At 40.7% G+C, this 14,923-nt stretch overlaps 1 protein-coding gene across 10 annotated transcripts in view; it reads right to left on the bottom strand.

Annotated features, from left to right (window-relative positions):
* stim1a (stromal interaction molecule 1a) overlaps positions 1-14,923 on the bottom strand; it is a 34,593-nt gene that overhangs the window by 5,223 nt on the left and 14,447 nt on the right. For 4 of the 10 annotated variants that reach the window (XM_050061265.1, XM_050061307.1, XM_050061274.1 and 1 more), the window contains exons 7-13: positions 12,878-13,055; positions 5,983-6,160; positions 5,768-5,803; positions 5,007-5,174; positions 1,965-2,065; positions 1,479-1,708; positions 489-569 (exon numbers count right to left, since the gene is read on the bottom strand). In XM_050061265.1, coding sequence (XP_049917222.1) covers positions 489-569; positions 1,479-1,708; positions 1,965-2,065; positions 5,007-5,174; positions 5,768-5,803; positions 5,983-6,160; positions 12,878-13,055 — 972 coding nt within the window. The remainder of the gene's footprint in view (positions 1-488; positions 570-1,478; positions 1,709-1,964; positions 2,066-5,006; positions 5,175-5,767; positions 5,804-5,982; positions 6,161-12,877; positions 13,056-14,923) is intronic. The other 6 variants (XM_050061291.1, XM_050061327.1, XM_050061282.1 and 3 more) reach the window with 3 other exon arrangements.

Consider the following 14,923-nt stretch of genomic DNA (forward strand, 5'->3'; position numbering starts at 1 on the left):
TGGGAGATTAGTGGAAAGACACTCAGGTGCTGGGTTACATTTCTCTTGTCTGACCAATCCCATTTACCATTATGATACAATCCCAACACCACTGTTTTATCTCTGATCCTCGTAAGGAAAAATGTTAAATCAAATAAACGAGAAAACATTGATGGTGTTACCAACTTAGAAATATTGTTTACATTAATAAAAGCAACAATAATTAGCCCATTTATAAAAGGAAGTGACAAGTCACTATGGGAAGAAAGCAGGGGTGCACTGGGTGGTGACAAGATTTAGAGGAGTAGGTAAATGTGGCAAGCAAGCAACTAAGGTGAGGTCAGGGGTGTTTTTAGAATGTAAAACAATGTAAAACAGTCTCTCTTTCAGCTGTGTCCATGAGCAGCGCAATGATCAATTAAAAAAACATTACAGCTTGGTGTGGCTTTGAGTCAAGGGAAGAGACAGGGATATCAAACTGAGGACTGGGGCATGAATAAATGGCCAACCGGGATTTTTCCACATGTGCTGACAGTCTGAACCGACGGACCACGCGTCGCTGGTTCGCCGTTCCAACAGTCGGGTGACATCTGTAGTTAGCCCAATGAGACAGAAGTGGAAGCCAAATGCCAGAAAGGTGGTGGAGGGAGAGAGGGAAGTCAGATAGGGAGTGCAATTAATGTTGATTAAAAGACTTACTCACTATTGTGGATGGAATAGGATTCTGTAGAATCTGCGGTTAGTCGAACCCAAACCTAACGTGTGTCAAGTTTTGCCATAGTAATAAGTCAAATGTAGAGCACATAACAACATGGCCATACAGCAAAATGGTCACCAGAATTTGGTTAGTTTTCTTGATTAGATAAAGATGTATAAGATGTGTGCAATGGAAATAATTATTTCCTAAAAATGATGGGAGATTTTCTGTATTTTTTTTTTGTCTCATATTGAACGTAAAGAAAAATTTAAGTTGGGCAATGACTGTATTTAACATGCCTTCTTTGGTTGCAGCTGTTAGACCAAACTCAGATTCAAAAGGTCTGTGGCACATATGAGGACACAACTACTACAGAATAGGTCAGCACAAAAACTTGTTCTCATTAAGAGGTATATTTTTCTTAACATTTCAATTTCCAGAGGAAAGTCACAGGAGTCAGTTCAGTCGCCATTATCCACTGACTCTAGTTAACACCAAAATGAGAACAATCAACACAAAGACATTCAACTGGAATTGCGTGTAAAAGGACAAGACAATTATGTGAATTGACATGATACATATACAAATGTAAAACAACACTCATTCGAATCATAGTCATATGTGATCCTCGCTACCTCCATCACCAGGGAGGCTGCAAGGACACATTCAGGCAATTGTAGCAGTAAAGGTCCAAATTCTCATGTGGGCTGAGTTTTGGGTTTCCCCAGCAGGCCCTTGGAGTGTTTAGGGGTTCGTTTGCTAATCCCCACAGAATGGCCGAGAGATTCGGATGAACTCTTACATTGCAGAGTTCCAGGCACGATATCCTCATCCAAGTCATCCATGTCATCGGACATGATGAAGTGCTGGGGCGTGGCTCTGCCGCCCATGAAACTGGGATCAAGGTTGAGGGAAGAGGCCAGGGAAGGAAGGCCTGGGTTGTTGACGATGGTAAAACCTGTGAGGATCTCTATCTGCTGCCAACGATGAAGCCGCTCCCGCAGAGCAGCTGTCACCTCACCCAGGGCTTGTCTATGAAAGATGAGGAGAAAGTAGCAGAGGAGAAATAAGTTCAGAGGAAAAGTAACTTCTTATCACTTTATAAAGACACATAATATCTAAGACTTAAACAAGAAAGTAAATGTTTTTGCTGATCTGATAGACAGAGACATGTTTACACCCATATATGGGCCTATTAGGGAGCAAACACAACAACAAAAAGAAGAACAAAACTAGCAGCCAGGAGAGCATGAGCTCCTCAAATGGGCTGTTGTAATCTCTGACTTACTTTGCAGCCAGTATTTTGTGGTCCACGTCATCAAGAGAGGAGCTGTGAGCCACATGGAAAGTCCCGAAAAGAGTGTTTCTTTTTTTCTTTATCTTCTCTGCCTGTAAACACAAATGACCAAACATTTATCTCTGCTGTATTGACATTATTCACACACTATATCAAAGGGGGATCTTGTGCCAAGGCACAACTGTCGGATTTTATTTTCAATTATGATTTTGGCTTCCCTCAATTGTGAAAACAAGAAAATCGAGATGAAACACATCTGTGCCGTATGAAGAGTCTACCAATGTTGTCCCTGTTTTGTCTTTTATTTTGTAAATCAAGTGCACCCCTTCTCAGTGGATGTGCTCGGCCCCTCCTCCCAAAGTCCAAACTGAAGTTTCAGTGGAGTTGAAAACAGCGAGTCACGACACATCACCCCTCTGCAGCTGTTTAGAAACTTTGTTGGTAGAGCTTGTAAGAAGATGGCAGAAAGAAAGGTAAAACAATTATTTTTTGCTGTAAGTGAGCAGCACTATAACTGAGATTACTTACAGTAATGATAATTACTGATGATAATGATAATTTTTTACTGTAATCATTTTTACTGTTTTATGATAAAGTATGCAGGGATTGTCAACTACTGTTTGCAAACAGTATCAGCAGTGAAAGTGAAAGCCAACGCTATATTTGCATTTTTTTCCCCAGTGCTCCGTTTGCAATTTTCATAGCTTCCTCTTAGAGGAAGCGTGCTGCTTTTAGTTGCCTGGCAACAGATGTCGTTCAGATAGTTAACTGTTCTCTGCTTTCAGGGGTCTTCCCAAAAGCCCTGAAGACTGCAGTAATCAAATCACTTTTAAAACAAGGTTAATCTGGATGCATCTGAACTAAACAGCTACAGGCCCATCTCAAACCTGCCATTGAGAAAGTTGTCTTCAGACACGTCAGCAACTTTCTGACAGTAAACAACTATTTTGACATTTTCCAGTCTGGATTTAGGCCCCACTGCAGTACAGAGATTGCTCTTATTAAGGTTTATGATGACATTAATTTAAACAAAGATTCTAGTTATTGGACCATACCGCTGCATTTGATACAGTTGACCACGACATATTAACAGACAGACAGACTTAACACTGGCTTAGTCTTTTCAACATGGTCCTAAACCTGTTCAAGTCCGACCTTCAAGACAGAGACTTCTTGTAACTAAGAGCAGCTATAGAATAGAGCGTCTGCCATAATGCGTGTGTCTCGGACCTCTGATATTTAAATCTTTACATATTACAATGAACTGATATTCTCAAAAATGTTAAGGTTTCATATGTATGCGGATGACACGCAAATATGTCACCAAATAACTATAGTTCAATAGACTATTTTGGATAGTGCATTAAACAGATTAGTGGCTGGATGTTCCAAAATGTTCTCAAGTTAAATAAAGACAAGACTGAAGTCACTGTTTTTGGGGCCAATGAAGAAAGACTTGAAGTCTGTGCTTACCTTAACAGTCTGTCCTTGCAGAGTGAAAAACAAGCTAGATACCTTGGTTATCATGGATTCAGACCTTCATTTGTCCGAGGTTAAATCAATACTAAAATCAGCCTTCTACCAGCTTAAAAATATTTCAGGACTCAGGGACTTGATGTCAAAACAAGATCTAGAGAAACTTCTATCACTAGCAGACTGGACTACTGCAATGGCTCTTACAGAATCAACTTTAAAATTCTATTGATTGCCTATAAATCAATAAACGGTTTAGGTGCAAGACGCTTGTCAGATCTCTTGACCCGGTATGGATTACTGGTTATTCCCAAAGTAAAAACCAAACATGGTGAAACAGTTCTTGGTTTCGACGCTGCTCAAATGTGGAGCAAATTGCCAAAAGAGCTAAGACTTGAAACAATGTTAAGCACTTTCAAATCCAAGCTAAAGATCAATCTCCTCACCATTGCTTTTAATTAATACCATCCCAGAATGCAAGTCTCCTGACTATGCCAAACATAAATAAAACATCAGTAGGTAGCAGGTCCTTCTCTTACCAGGCAATTCTTCTTTGAAATTGTCTTTCCACTCAATTTTGAGAGGGTAGCTCAATCAAAGCAGTCAAAACACATCTCTTCTTATTAAACCTCAACCTCAGTTAGTCTCCCCTAAATACTAAACCACAGATTTGCAACATATTCTCAGTCTGTGTGGTCATGGATATGTATATGTACTGTATGTAACACAATTCTGTCTGTGTTTTCTGCACGTGTGTTATCTCACTCTGTATGTTTTTAGCGTATGTTGCTATTGCCGCTCATTATTGTTTACTTTTGTGTGTGTCAAATACTGTTTGTAATTCTTTGTATGTAGTTTAACTCACCTCTATATATTTTTGTGGGTTTTGCTAATGTTGCTCTCTTCTGTTTTTTTGGCGTGACCTGCCCACTACTATTATGTCTATGTTGTAAAGCCCTGTGAGGTAAACTGTGATTGGTGATATTGGGCTTTACAGATAAAACTTAAATTGAATTGAAGTTATTATTGGCACAGCTCTTTGAGGCATGCTTTCTGATTGGGCTACAATAAACTTTGACTGGACTAATCTATGAAGCACTTTGGGTATGAAATGTGCTTTATAAATACATTTACCTTGCCTTGCCTTATAGTCTGGTATCTGGTCTCAATCTTTTTGCATCCTGACCTTACCTACGCACTGTGCACAGGTACATCCCGACCACATCAAAATAAGAAGAAAAGAAGAAAATACAGCCAGAGGGCAGAGTCTCTGCAGAACACTGCTGCAAACTTCTAGTGGGTCATAAGTGATGATTGAGAGAGATTATTTCTGTATGAGTCTATGCATTGTATTTTCAGGAAAACCCTACATAGTATATCTTTAACACACTGAAATATACACCCAATTTCTCAGGTTCTGATATTGAGGACAGACCAGGTTTCTGTTCACTTGGCTGATGCTTTTGAATATAATCTATAGATTTGAAGACACAGGCAAAAAACTCTTACACTCAACTCTTCAACAGCATGATATTCCCCTTTAGGTGTTTGAATGCTTACCCCTTCTTTGGCCACCAGGAGCTGTCGTTCAGCATTTTGTTTCTTGATGTTGTAGTACTGCACTTCTACCTCATGGGTGAGCTGCAGCCACTTCTGGAGAGACTCTGGAGGTGACCAGCTACACCGTGACTCCAGCTCCTTCTCTGCCTTCTTCAACGCCATGCGCACCTGCAACAAACGTCAAGCATTAGGTGACAAATAAAAAGAACACACCCATAAACTTTATATTATCTAACAATGATTATTTTATTTTTAGCATTTTCTTATTTTGTTAAATAAGAGATTTACAACAATGTTTTGTGAAATGTTGCAACTAAAATGCAAGATTAATATGTTGAAAAGTCATGAATGTGCTACTTAATATTACTTTTGTTTGTTTTTACTAATCTGGTGTTAAACATACAAACACAATTTGTAGAAAATTATTTTCTTAATAGCTGTAAGCTTTCACAAAGTTTTATATAACACAAACAAAATACTGATATGTTTTAATCCCGCATATAAAACTCAAGATATTTAAAATTGCGTTCTAGCTAAGGACAGATGGATCCTGATACTTGCCTCCAAATATGGGAGTGCGAGCAAGTGATGCCACAGACTGAACATGAAACTCAAAGCATCTTGAGACTACACAGAATCTGAAAGCCTTGTGTGTTTCAAATTTATCAGTGTGTTTCTGAATGAAAAAAAACTGTGACAAAAGTGTCTGAATTAGATCATTGTGATAGTCCTTCAAACAAATACTCATGTGTTTTACTTACTTGTGTGGGATGTGCTGCGCTGTTCCTGCCAAATTCCTAATGGACAAAGACTTCAGTGGGTGTATTTATACTATAGCCAGTGTGAATCTGATAAAACTAAACATACTGTGCAGTTGCCACCTTGGACATTCACACTGTTCACTCAGTTTCAAGGCCTTTCCCTTTTCTGAACTACAAACTCAATGTGTAAATCCCATTTATCACTTTGCGAGTACCTGATCAAGCTCTTCTTCAGCATACTTTTGGCGGCTCAGTTCATTCTCTGTGCCCTCGCGCAGCTCCCTCAGACGTTGGGCCTCCTGCTTGGCTGCGTTGATCTCATCCCTCAGCTTCTGCTCCAGGTTAACCTTCTCTACTTCGACTGTACGATGCTCCTCCTGGGCGATCTGCAGCCTGAGTACAAGGCGAGCGACAAAGACACACATTTATTTTTTATCTTAGTTTGTCTTAGGAGCAAGACATCAGTGGCTGCTTAATAAGGCCAAACAAAGAAACATAGCATAGTACATGCCAGCGTCTGTGGCCATTTTCTGTGGCAGGTATGACGTGTTAGCATGTGAGTGTCATGTATGTGTGGAATGTAGTACTTGCATCAGTGATGAATCACCGGAAACAATGGATAACATGTAGAAAGCAAAGAGCTGATGGTCAGCTGCTTGGCAGCCCACAATAAACTGACATCAGAGGGAGCAGAGCGAAGAATAGGAACAGCTGCCACAGTGTAACTCTAGAACTGTACAGTGTGGTACCCAAAGCTCCTGTAGTATATATGCGTGGGTTTGTATGAGGGATATTTTTAACTAGCCTCTTTAAAAAGTCTACTTTTAAAAAGAGAGGCTTGTCACCAATGACATTATTATTTATATACAGATCATTTATGCAGTAAGTGCAATCTATAAAAAGACCCAATCCACAGCATAAGTATTGCTATTAATAGGTATGTAGAAGTAGAATATGAATTTAAACAATTAAAACCAAAAAATAAACCGTTTAAATTGATCTGTAAACCTAATGTGGGCTTCCAGGTGGTAATAACAATGGACTGGCTAAGCAGTTATAATTCCCAAGTCCTAATATGTAACACTGCGACTTATAACACTGCAAAACTACAGCAAGAAATCTCAAGACATTTAAGGGCAGGAGGCAGTACTATATTTTAGTCACTAGGGAGAAGCACTCTCCTCCTATCAGGCTAAACACAACAGCAGAGGGAGCAGAGAAGCGCAGAGAAATGAAAGTTGATCCACGGAGCTAGCTATGGAAAATGTGGGTGGTGGGCAGTCTTGCTAATGCTTTCGACCCTGACCTCTGCCATTCTCTAGCTAAGATTTGAGAGCACTGGCAGAGCTACAATGCGTGGTGAGGAGACACCAAATGCTGTTTCACCTGACCTGCAATGCAGGGCTTACAGGACGCAGACAGATTGTCTCTGCAGACTTTGCAGGAGAAGGTAAATAATGACCCACAACTTTTTATACGCTACTATTATACTTGTATGGATCTTACGTCCCCAATATTTCCCTGATCTGATGAAATGTGTGGAAAGAAAACTAACTTATTAATGCCTATCACATGCGATGTTGTTGTCCTCATCGCCAGTCCTTTTCCAGGATGTCTGTCTGCACACCCCACCCCAATCAAATTGCGGGTGAATTAGCACTAGAGCTGCCATGGGAGGCAGTCATGCTTAACACCATCTCCCACCAGTGAGGCAGAGGCTGGGTCAAACAGTGCTGTAAAAGGCTCCCAGGAAATCCAGCTCCAGTCAAAGCCTCCTCCCACTCTCTCCCAACAGGCCAACCATGGCTGGGCCGGGCTACTTGATACCACCACAGGATCTGCTTGAAGGTATGGAAAGACAGCAGCTGACAGCAGGGATCAGGAAGAAAGGCACAGCTACAGACAGAGGACATACCTCTCTCTCTCTCTCTCTCTCTCTCTCTCTCTCTCACTCAGCTCCAAAAGCATGTACTGTATCAGATGAAGGTCTCTTCTGTCACACTGACCTACAATATAATATAATATCCCTGCCCACAGCCACATTGCTCCGCTGTACATTTAGAACAGTTTAGGACCAACTTCAAAATAGCTGAGAACCACATACATGGGCTAGCTTGTCTGACATTGTCTTTTGATTAGGGATACACAAGATTAAAATACAAGCTCCTGCAAATCCTCAGTATAATGAGTAGGCATTTTAAAACCATTATGCTCTATGGGACATATTCTACTTTATGAGAAACAGGCACAAGACAATTAGTTTGTTCTGCCTTTTTCTAAGCTCTTCCACCTCAGATTAGATTTAAATGCGGTTGCACAACACAACTGAATTACAGCAGAAAAAGCACACTGTCAGCTGGGATATGAGATATAATGCCAAGGTACTGCATGTAAAACAGCAAAAAGTGGCCCAAACACAAACAAACAAACATGATAGTACAATCAGCTATACTAAGCTTTGGTAACAACAGAACATGCTGAATAATGTCTGCTGCACTTCTGTGCCTTTAAGATTCATTGAAAGCTCTCTGGCTTAATTTACAGAAGAGAATTAAATATGAGCAATTAGCTTAGCAACAAAGAAATGTCAGAGCCAACTTCAAAATTGGCAGTGGCAGGTGTGTTTTCACAAGTGATCAAAGTATCAAACCACAGAGGAAACACACAGACTGGGCTGGCAGTCCATCAGAGGGACAGAGAGAGTTTGACCTCAATAGTTTGTCCCCACTAAAGCAGTCAATGGCTCTTTTGGTTGGTATTCGGCAGGCAAATCCCACAAAAATACTTTCCACTAACTTATTGTTCTGCTCCAACAAAGAAATGCAACTCAAATATATGAGATAAGCATACACAGAAGCCGTGACTGAGACACTACAGTGCAATAGGAAAAGGTGCTAGGTCCTGATCAGAAAGAGCCTGTTTTAGCAGCCTGGGACGGCATTTTGTAATTGTGAGAGTGAAGCATTTTGCTTGCTGCCTTTGGGTTGCTGAGTGCCTTGAGGTTTTCTGCATTGTGCGCCTTGCATTTTTGCAGGACTGACCTGAATAGACTGAGTTGAAAAAACTTCAAATCAGAGCACAAAAGCACCCGACTTCACTGGTGCTTTTCCCTATTTCCAATCACATATATTAGCAGGCAACAAGTGGTAGCATATGTGATCCGTGTCAAACTAACATTAGCTCACTTTCAACATTGCCCCTGGCAAGCTGCAAGAAATATCTGAACAAATTGTGGCCTCAACCACTTTCTTACATTTTACTAACTGTAATTAGGCCCAATGATTGATATAAGATTGTCAAATTCATCCTAAAATAATGCTTAAAACCGACCATCATCCAGGCAAAGCTTTTGGATCAGCTTGTGGTATGCCACATGATTTCTCCTCTCTCTGAGGGTCTCATATACTGTACCCAAATTGATCTCTGTTTCCCTGTGGCCAACATAATATTCAGGAACAGCCTCTCACCCTCAATCAGAGCCAGGTAAGTGCCCTCCCCTGTCCATGTTTAATGCAGATTTCTAAAAGGTACAGATGTGCAATTTTACTTCACAGCAAAATAGCAGATAAGCTAAGGACAGGTAAATCGGTGGCTGCCTAGCAACAATAAAAAAAATAAATAAATAAAAAAAGACGCAGCAAGCTGAAAAACATGCACTGTCTGATCAGGGCCTTACTGTAAAGAAAATGGAGAACCCAAGGCCGACACAAACACCAATCTCAGTTCAGCTGGTGAAATCCAAGTCATGTCTTTACAGTCCATTTGCTGTTCAACAGAGCATTTCATGTTCTAACAACGTGTGTCTCCTAAACAGCCAGCTGATACAAAGAGCAACTCATGTGGGTAATAAAGGTGGTATAGACAGAAGCAAGAATGCCAACAACAGCTCATCTCTTCCTGTTCAGTGTCCTCAAACATTAAGACAGGAATGTTATGCAGTCATGTGGCAACGCCTGTCGCTGCTCCCCAGAGGTTAAACACTTTCCATTCCAGAGGTCAAATTCAACTTCATACACTATTTCAAAACCAAATCGACTGATTTTTATGTACCATGCTGTGGAAAAATCACTGGTCCAATGGGATGAATCCCTAGGTTTTCAAAGACAACGTGATGCCACAATGTGCTCATGCAAACCACCAACTGTCACATTTAACAAAATTATCATGTGTTTTCTTTCAAACTAAACCTTTTGTAGACGAGGTGCATTAAGTGGTAACTTCACGACCAACCAGCAGGTCATAAAAATTCCAATCCATAATACAAAAACATCTATGAAAGAATGTGCTCAGGCTGCCTTTCAATCATACAAAAGCTGCAACTTCAAAAATCACTGCACTGCAATGAATTTGCGGTGTCGAGTACAACTACAGTGAAAGCAACTCACTTTTCAAATACCTTTTCATGTTAAGTTCTGCCCCAGGCCCAGCAACATATTTTAATCCAAAATTCCTAAAATTACAGATACAGAAAACTTCAGCAGCAAAACGCCAAATGATCTTTCATTGTGACAATTTGATGGCACTATCTGTGCACCTTGGTGAGTCCTTATCCTTGTCCTTATTTTTATCAACCTCATATTGCTTTTTTTTAAAAAAGATGCACAAGGTGAAGTTGTGTTTGAGTCTGTAAGGGAATGAGAGTTCACAGTGTATGCCTCAAAGCACATTCCGAGCATTCCTTGATGTATTAACAGGACCAAAATAGTTAGACCTTTATCCTCATGACTAGCTGTTTTTGGTGTGATTTAAAAAAAAACAAAAAAAAACAAAACAACCTCATTTCAAAATATTCAATCATTAGGGCAGCAATGACCTGACGCATGTTAAGCCAGAACATACCAGGTATCAGTCCTGTCGAAACAGTGCCACACCCGATACTGCAGACACAAAACAATCACATACTTTGTTTAATAATGGCTCAACTGCAAGGTTCAAAGAGGTCCCTCAATTTTGGGACAAATCTACCAACTATCAAATACTCAAAACATCACTGATGATTTACGTCCCGCAGTGAAAGGATTTGGGGAACCAGGTAACAAACCACCTCAGCTGGCTCCTCTCAGTGTGAAGGAGCAGCAAGTCAAGACCAAAAATCACTGAGCTTCACACCGGATCATGCAGGTTGAAGCTAGCCACCATTGACAGAAGTCTTATCCTGTTTGTATTTGCAATGTGTGTTTTAGATCACTTCTCAAAGTTCACTCTTCACCACCGACGTCATCCAAAGAGTCAGTATAACTCCAGCAAATGCAACCAACAATACTTTGTGTTTCCCAGTATATACAATTAATACTAACTACACGTTTTGATCATGTGCATTTTCAGCCTCACAGCAAGAAATTATCACGCTGTCCTGTGATTTTACAGTCATACTTGGATACTGGCCAAATTCTATGCACTGAACTGGGAGTTACTTTGTGAATACAATGCTGTTTTACAGTTGACTCTTACGTCAGATGTTGACATGCTTCCAACTAAAAGATGGCCTTTTAAGCTACAGATGACACTTCCTGATTGGTGAGTTGTACAGAGTTGTCAGACTAGTTTAAATGCCATTCTAGCTGTTCTTACACCCCACCTCTTAACTCAGATTGCACTGAATCTCCCTTAAACCATTCATGCATCATGTGTCATGCATATAAATCTTGTCATAAATCTTTTTTCACTAATTTAATGGTTGAATTTAATTCAAATGTGTCTCGTTAAGTCAGTGAATCTTGTCATTTCTCTAAAACCTGAGACAAAACACACAGAGGCCTCTTCTCTGCATTTCCAATGTTTACAAACTCATCCTTGCATTTTGGTTTTGATCATCATGCAAGTGATCAAGAATGAGGAAATCAGTCACGCTTAACATAACCTCAGCCAGAGAGCAAACACATTTTCTGGTAAAGGTTTGCCAGAACAGAGAATGAGAGAGACAGAGAGAGAGAGGGGAGTAAACAGCTCTGCACACAGCATCTGAGCTAAATAGACCAGCGTAGCCAATTGGTGACACAATGAAAACAGGTTCACAACCCAAAACTTTGGGAAAGACTGCTCTAAAGCTTTGTCCAATGAATTAAATTGCAGCTCTTCGAGTCTTTCACTTCCCGTTTTAGAACAATGCAGCTCTGTACATGCAATCTGGTGAAGGATATGACTTATGACTGAGTCATGACTGTGCAAATACTCATACATAGGACTGAGATACACTATATGCAAATTCTCATTTACACTGTAAAATCACTGAGAGTGACGGAATTCCCTGCACACTACCTTCTTTGAATTAATGCCTGCTTCAGCTAATACTAGAAATACACTTTTGTAAAAAAAAGACCTTGAACACATACTTAGTCAATTTTCAACCAGGTTTGTGTCACCACGATGAGGAAGTGTGTGCAGACGAACAGTGTTTGTTCCGTACCGGCAGCGGCAGGAACTCCCAGCCCATGCTGCAAGCAAAAATCCATTGGGTGCTGGATAACACCAAACAGCATATTTTGGCTGGAGTGGAGAATGGGCAGAGAGCTACGGGAGCTGGCAGCACAGGGGGAGTCAAACACCGTTCGTCTGCATAGTCTTACCACCATGGTGACACATACCTGGTTGAAAAAGTCCCCCTGTAACATTCAGGGTGAAAGAGCAGGGGTGCTATTTCACACACTGAAGCCTCTATAATTAATGAGTAAGGCTGATGTTCAGACCATCATCTAGTTATCAAAACTGCAGTGTCAGAGGACAAAAAGAAAGACTCAGAGAGCTAGGAGTGTGTGAGAGATAACTTACTGCATATGCAAGACATGTAAGCAGTGTTGCCAATCCAGCACTGGCTGATGTTAGTTTTAAGCTTAGTAATGTTTATTAATCAGAATACTCTTGAAGTAAATTTAGTTTCAAGTCAGTTTAAGGCAGTGTTTCAGAACTATACTGTAGACAAGAAGATGGGGAGTATACATGCATTGGTTTGATACTGAAAAAGCTCTAACATGAGACAAAAAAAAAAAAAAAAAAAAAGATGTGTCACATTTAATACTGTGTTTTATGTGGAAACTAATGGTGTGTGTGCACAATGCAGTGTTGGTAGATTAGAACACAGTTTGTTGTGTGGGTGGTGGGAAAAACCCTCACTTCTGTTGCAGGTCATGTAGACTCTGTTCAGCTCTCTGCAGGCCCTCAAGGTCTTTCATCATCTTCTTCATGTGGTCCTTTGAGTAGCGGTTCTGAATGTAGGCAAACCAGCAGCCACCCATGCCGATGACTATTGACACGACCAGCATGAAGTCCTTCAGGTGGTTATGTCTATTCACTGAGAGAAAGAGGAAAATAAAAAAGTCACATTTATGTATGGCGATAAACATCAAAATCACAAGACAAACCTACAGAAGACAATGTTTATTTCAACCAGACAATATATAGGTATATCAAGATCACAAGATAAAGCTGCTAACAATCAGCAAACTTCACAAGGATGTGGTTGGTGTGAAGCTTGTGTTGATCATAGCCTAGTCATACTGCAAATGTTGTGGAGTGACACAAATAGAGTCAGTAGCAAGTTCAGGTTGCGGTGAGAGGGGCCTGGTGCAAAAGACCACGATAAAGCCAGCTTAACACTGCCTATTTCAGTCTGACAACCAGAACATGCACAGAAAACCAAACAATAGCAACTACAACACTTTGGTACACACGAGGAGCCATGAATCAAAGCCTAATAATAACTTAGTGTGAGTATGCTGTCATTGTAAGGGATTCATAGCTATAAAAAGCCACAGCAGCTAGAAAGCAGCTATCCCATTTATAAGCCTATGATTAGATTCTTTATTTCAAAATTAACCCCAGAATCAAGTTTGGGTTCAATACAGACTGTTTGCCATTTGATGATAGTGTCATGCAGCAACAGACACACATCCTGAATTTTAGCCTTGCAAGCCACAGAATGATGCAAGTTTTTCTTGCAAAACCTGCAAAGGGGTGTGCGGGAAAGAGATGTCAAAAACACGACTTCTACTTCCTGGAGTGAGACAAAAAGGAAGTAAAATTAGGAGAAAAGATCAGAGAGAGAGAGAGAGAAACAAGCTTGCCCTTAAAACATAGTCCTTTACAAACATGTCCCCACACCACTGGCTGCGACCGACAGACAAATTTACACCATGGATCAACAGCACACATCCCTCTTCACATGAACCCTCTGTATGATACAGTAAAAGGCACATAAGTCAAACTTGTGCTCAATGACCTTTCAGGAGGGCTGTGTACAGTGGGGAGAACAAGTATTTGGGATGCTGTTCTTGGGGTTGTACTCATCCTTCTTCTTCCTCCAAACACGGCGAGTGGAGTTTATACCAAAAAGCTCTATTTTGGTCTCATCAGACCACATGACCTTCTCCCATTCCTCCTCTGGATCATCCAGATGGTTATTGGCAAACTTCAGACGGGCCTGGACATGCGCTGGCTTGAGCAGGGGGACCTTGCATGCGCTGCAGGATTTTAATCCATGACGGCGTAGTGTGTTACTAATGGTTTTCTTTGAGACTGTGGTCCCAGCTCTCTTCAGGTCATTGAGCAGGTCCTGCCGTGTAGTTCTGGGCTGATCCCTCACCTTCCTCATGATCAATGATGCCCCACGAGGTGAGATCTTGCATGGAGCCCCAGACCGAGAGGAGATTGACCGTCATCCTGAACTTCTTCCATTTTCTAATAATTGCGCCAACAGTTGTTGCCTTCTCACCAAGCTGCTTGCCTATTGTCCTGTAGCCCATCCCAGCCTTGTGCAGGTCTACAATTTTGTCCCTGATGTCCTTACACAGCTCTCTGGTCTTGGCCATTGTAGAGAGGTTGGAGTCTGTTTGATTGAGTGTGTGGACAGGTGTCTTTTATACAGGTAACGAGTTCAATCAGGTGCAGTTAATACAGGTAATGAGTGGAGAACAAGAGGACTTCTTAAAGAAAAACTAACAGGTCTGTGAGAGCCGGAATTCTTACTGGTTGGTAGGTGATCAAATACTTATGTCATGCAATAAAATGCAAATAAATTATTTAAAAATCATACAATGTGATTTTCTGGATTTTTGTTTTAGATTCCGTCTCTCACAGTTGAAGTGTACCTATGATAAAAATTACAGACCTCTACATGCTTTGTAAGTGGGAAAACCTGCAAAATCGGCAGTGTATCAAATA

The sequence above is a fragment of the Epinephelus moara genome, chromosome 2 (assembly GCF_006386435.1).
Source record: "Epinephelus moara isolate mb chromosome 2, YSFRI_EMoa_1.0, whole genome shotgun sequence".
NCBI classification, from domain to species: Eukaryota; Metazoa; Chordata; class Actinopteri; order Perciformes; family Serranidae; genus Epinephelus; species Epinephelus moara.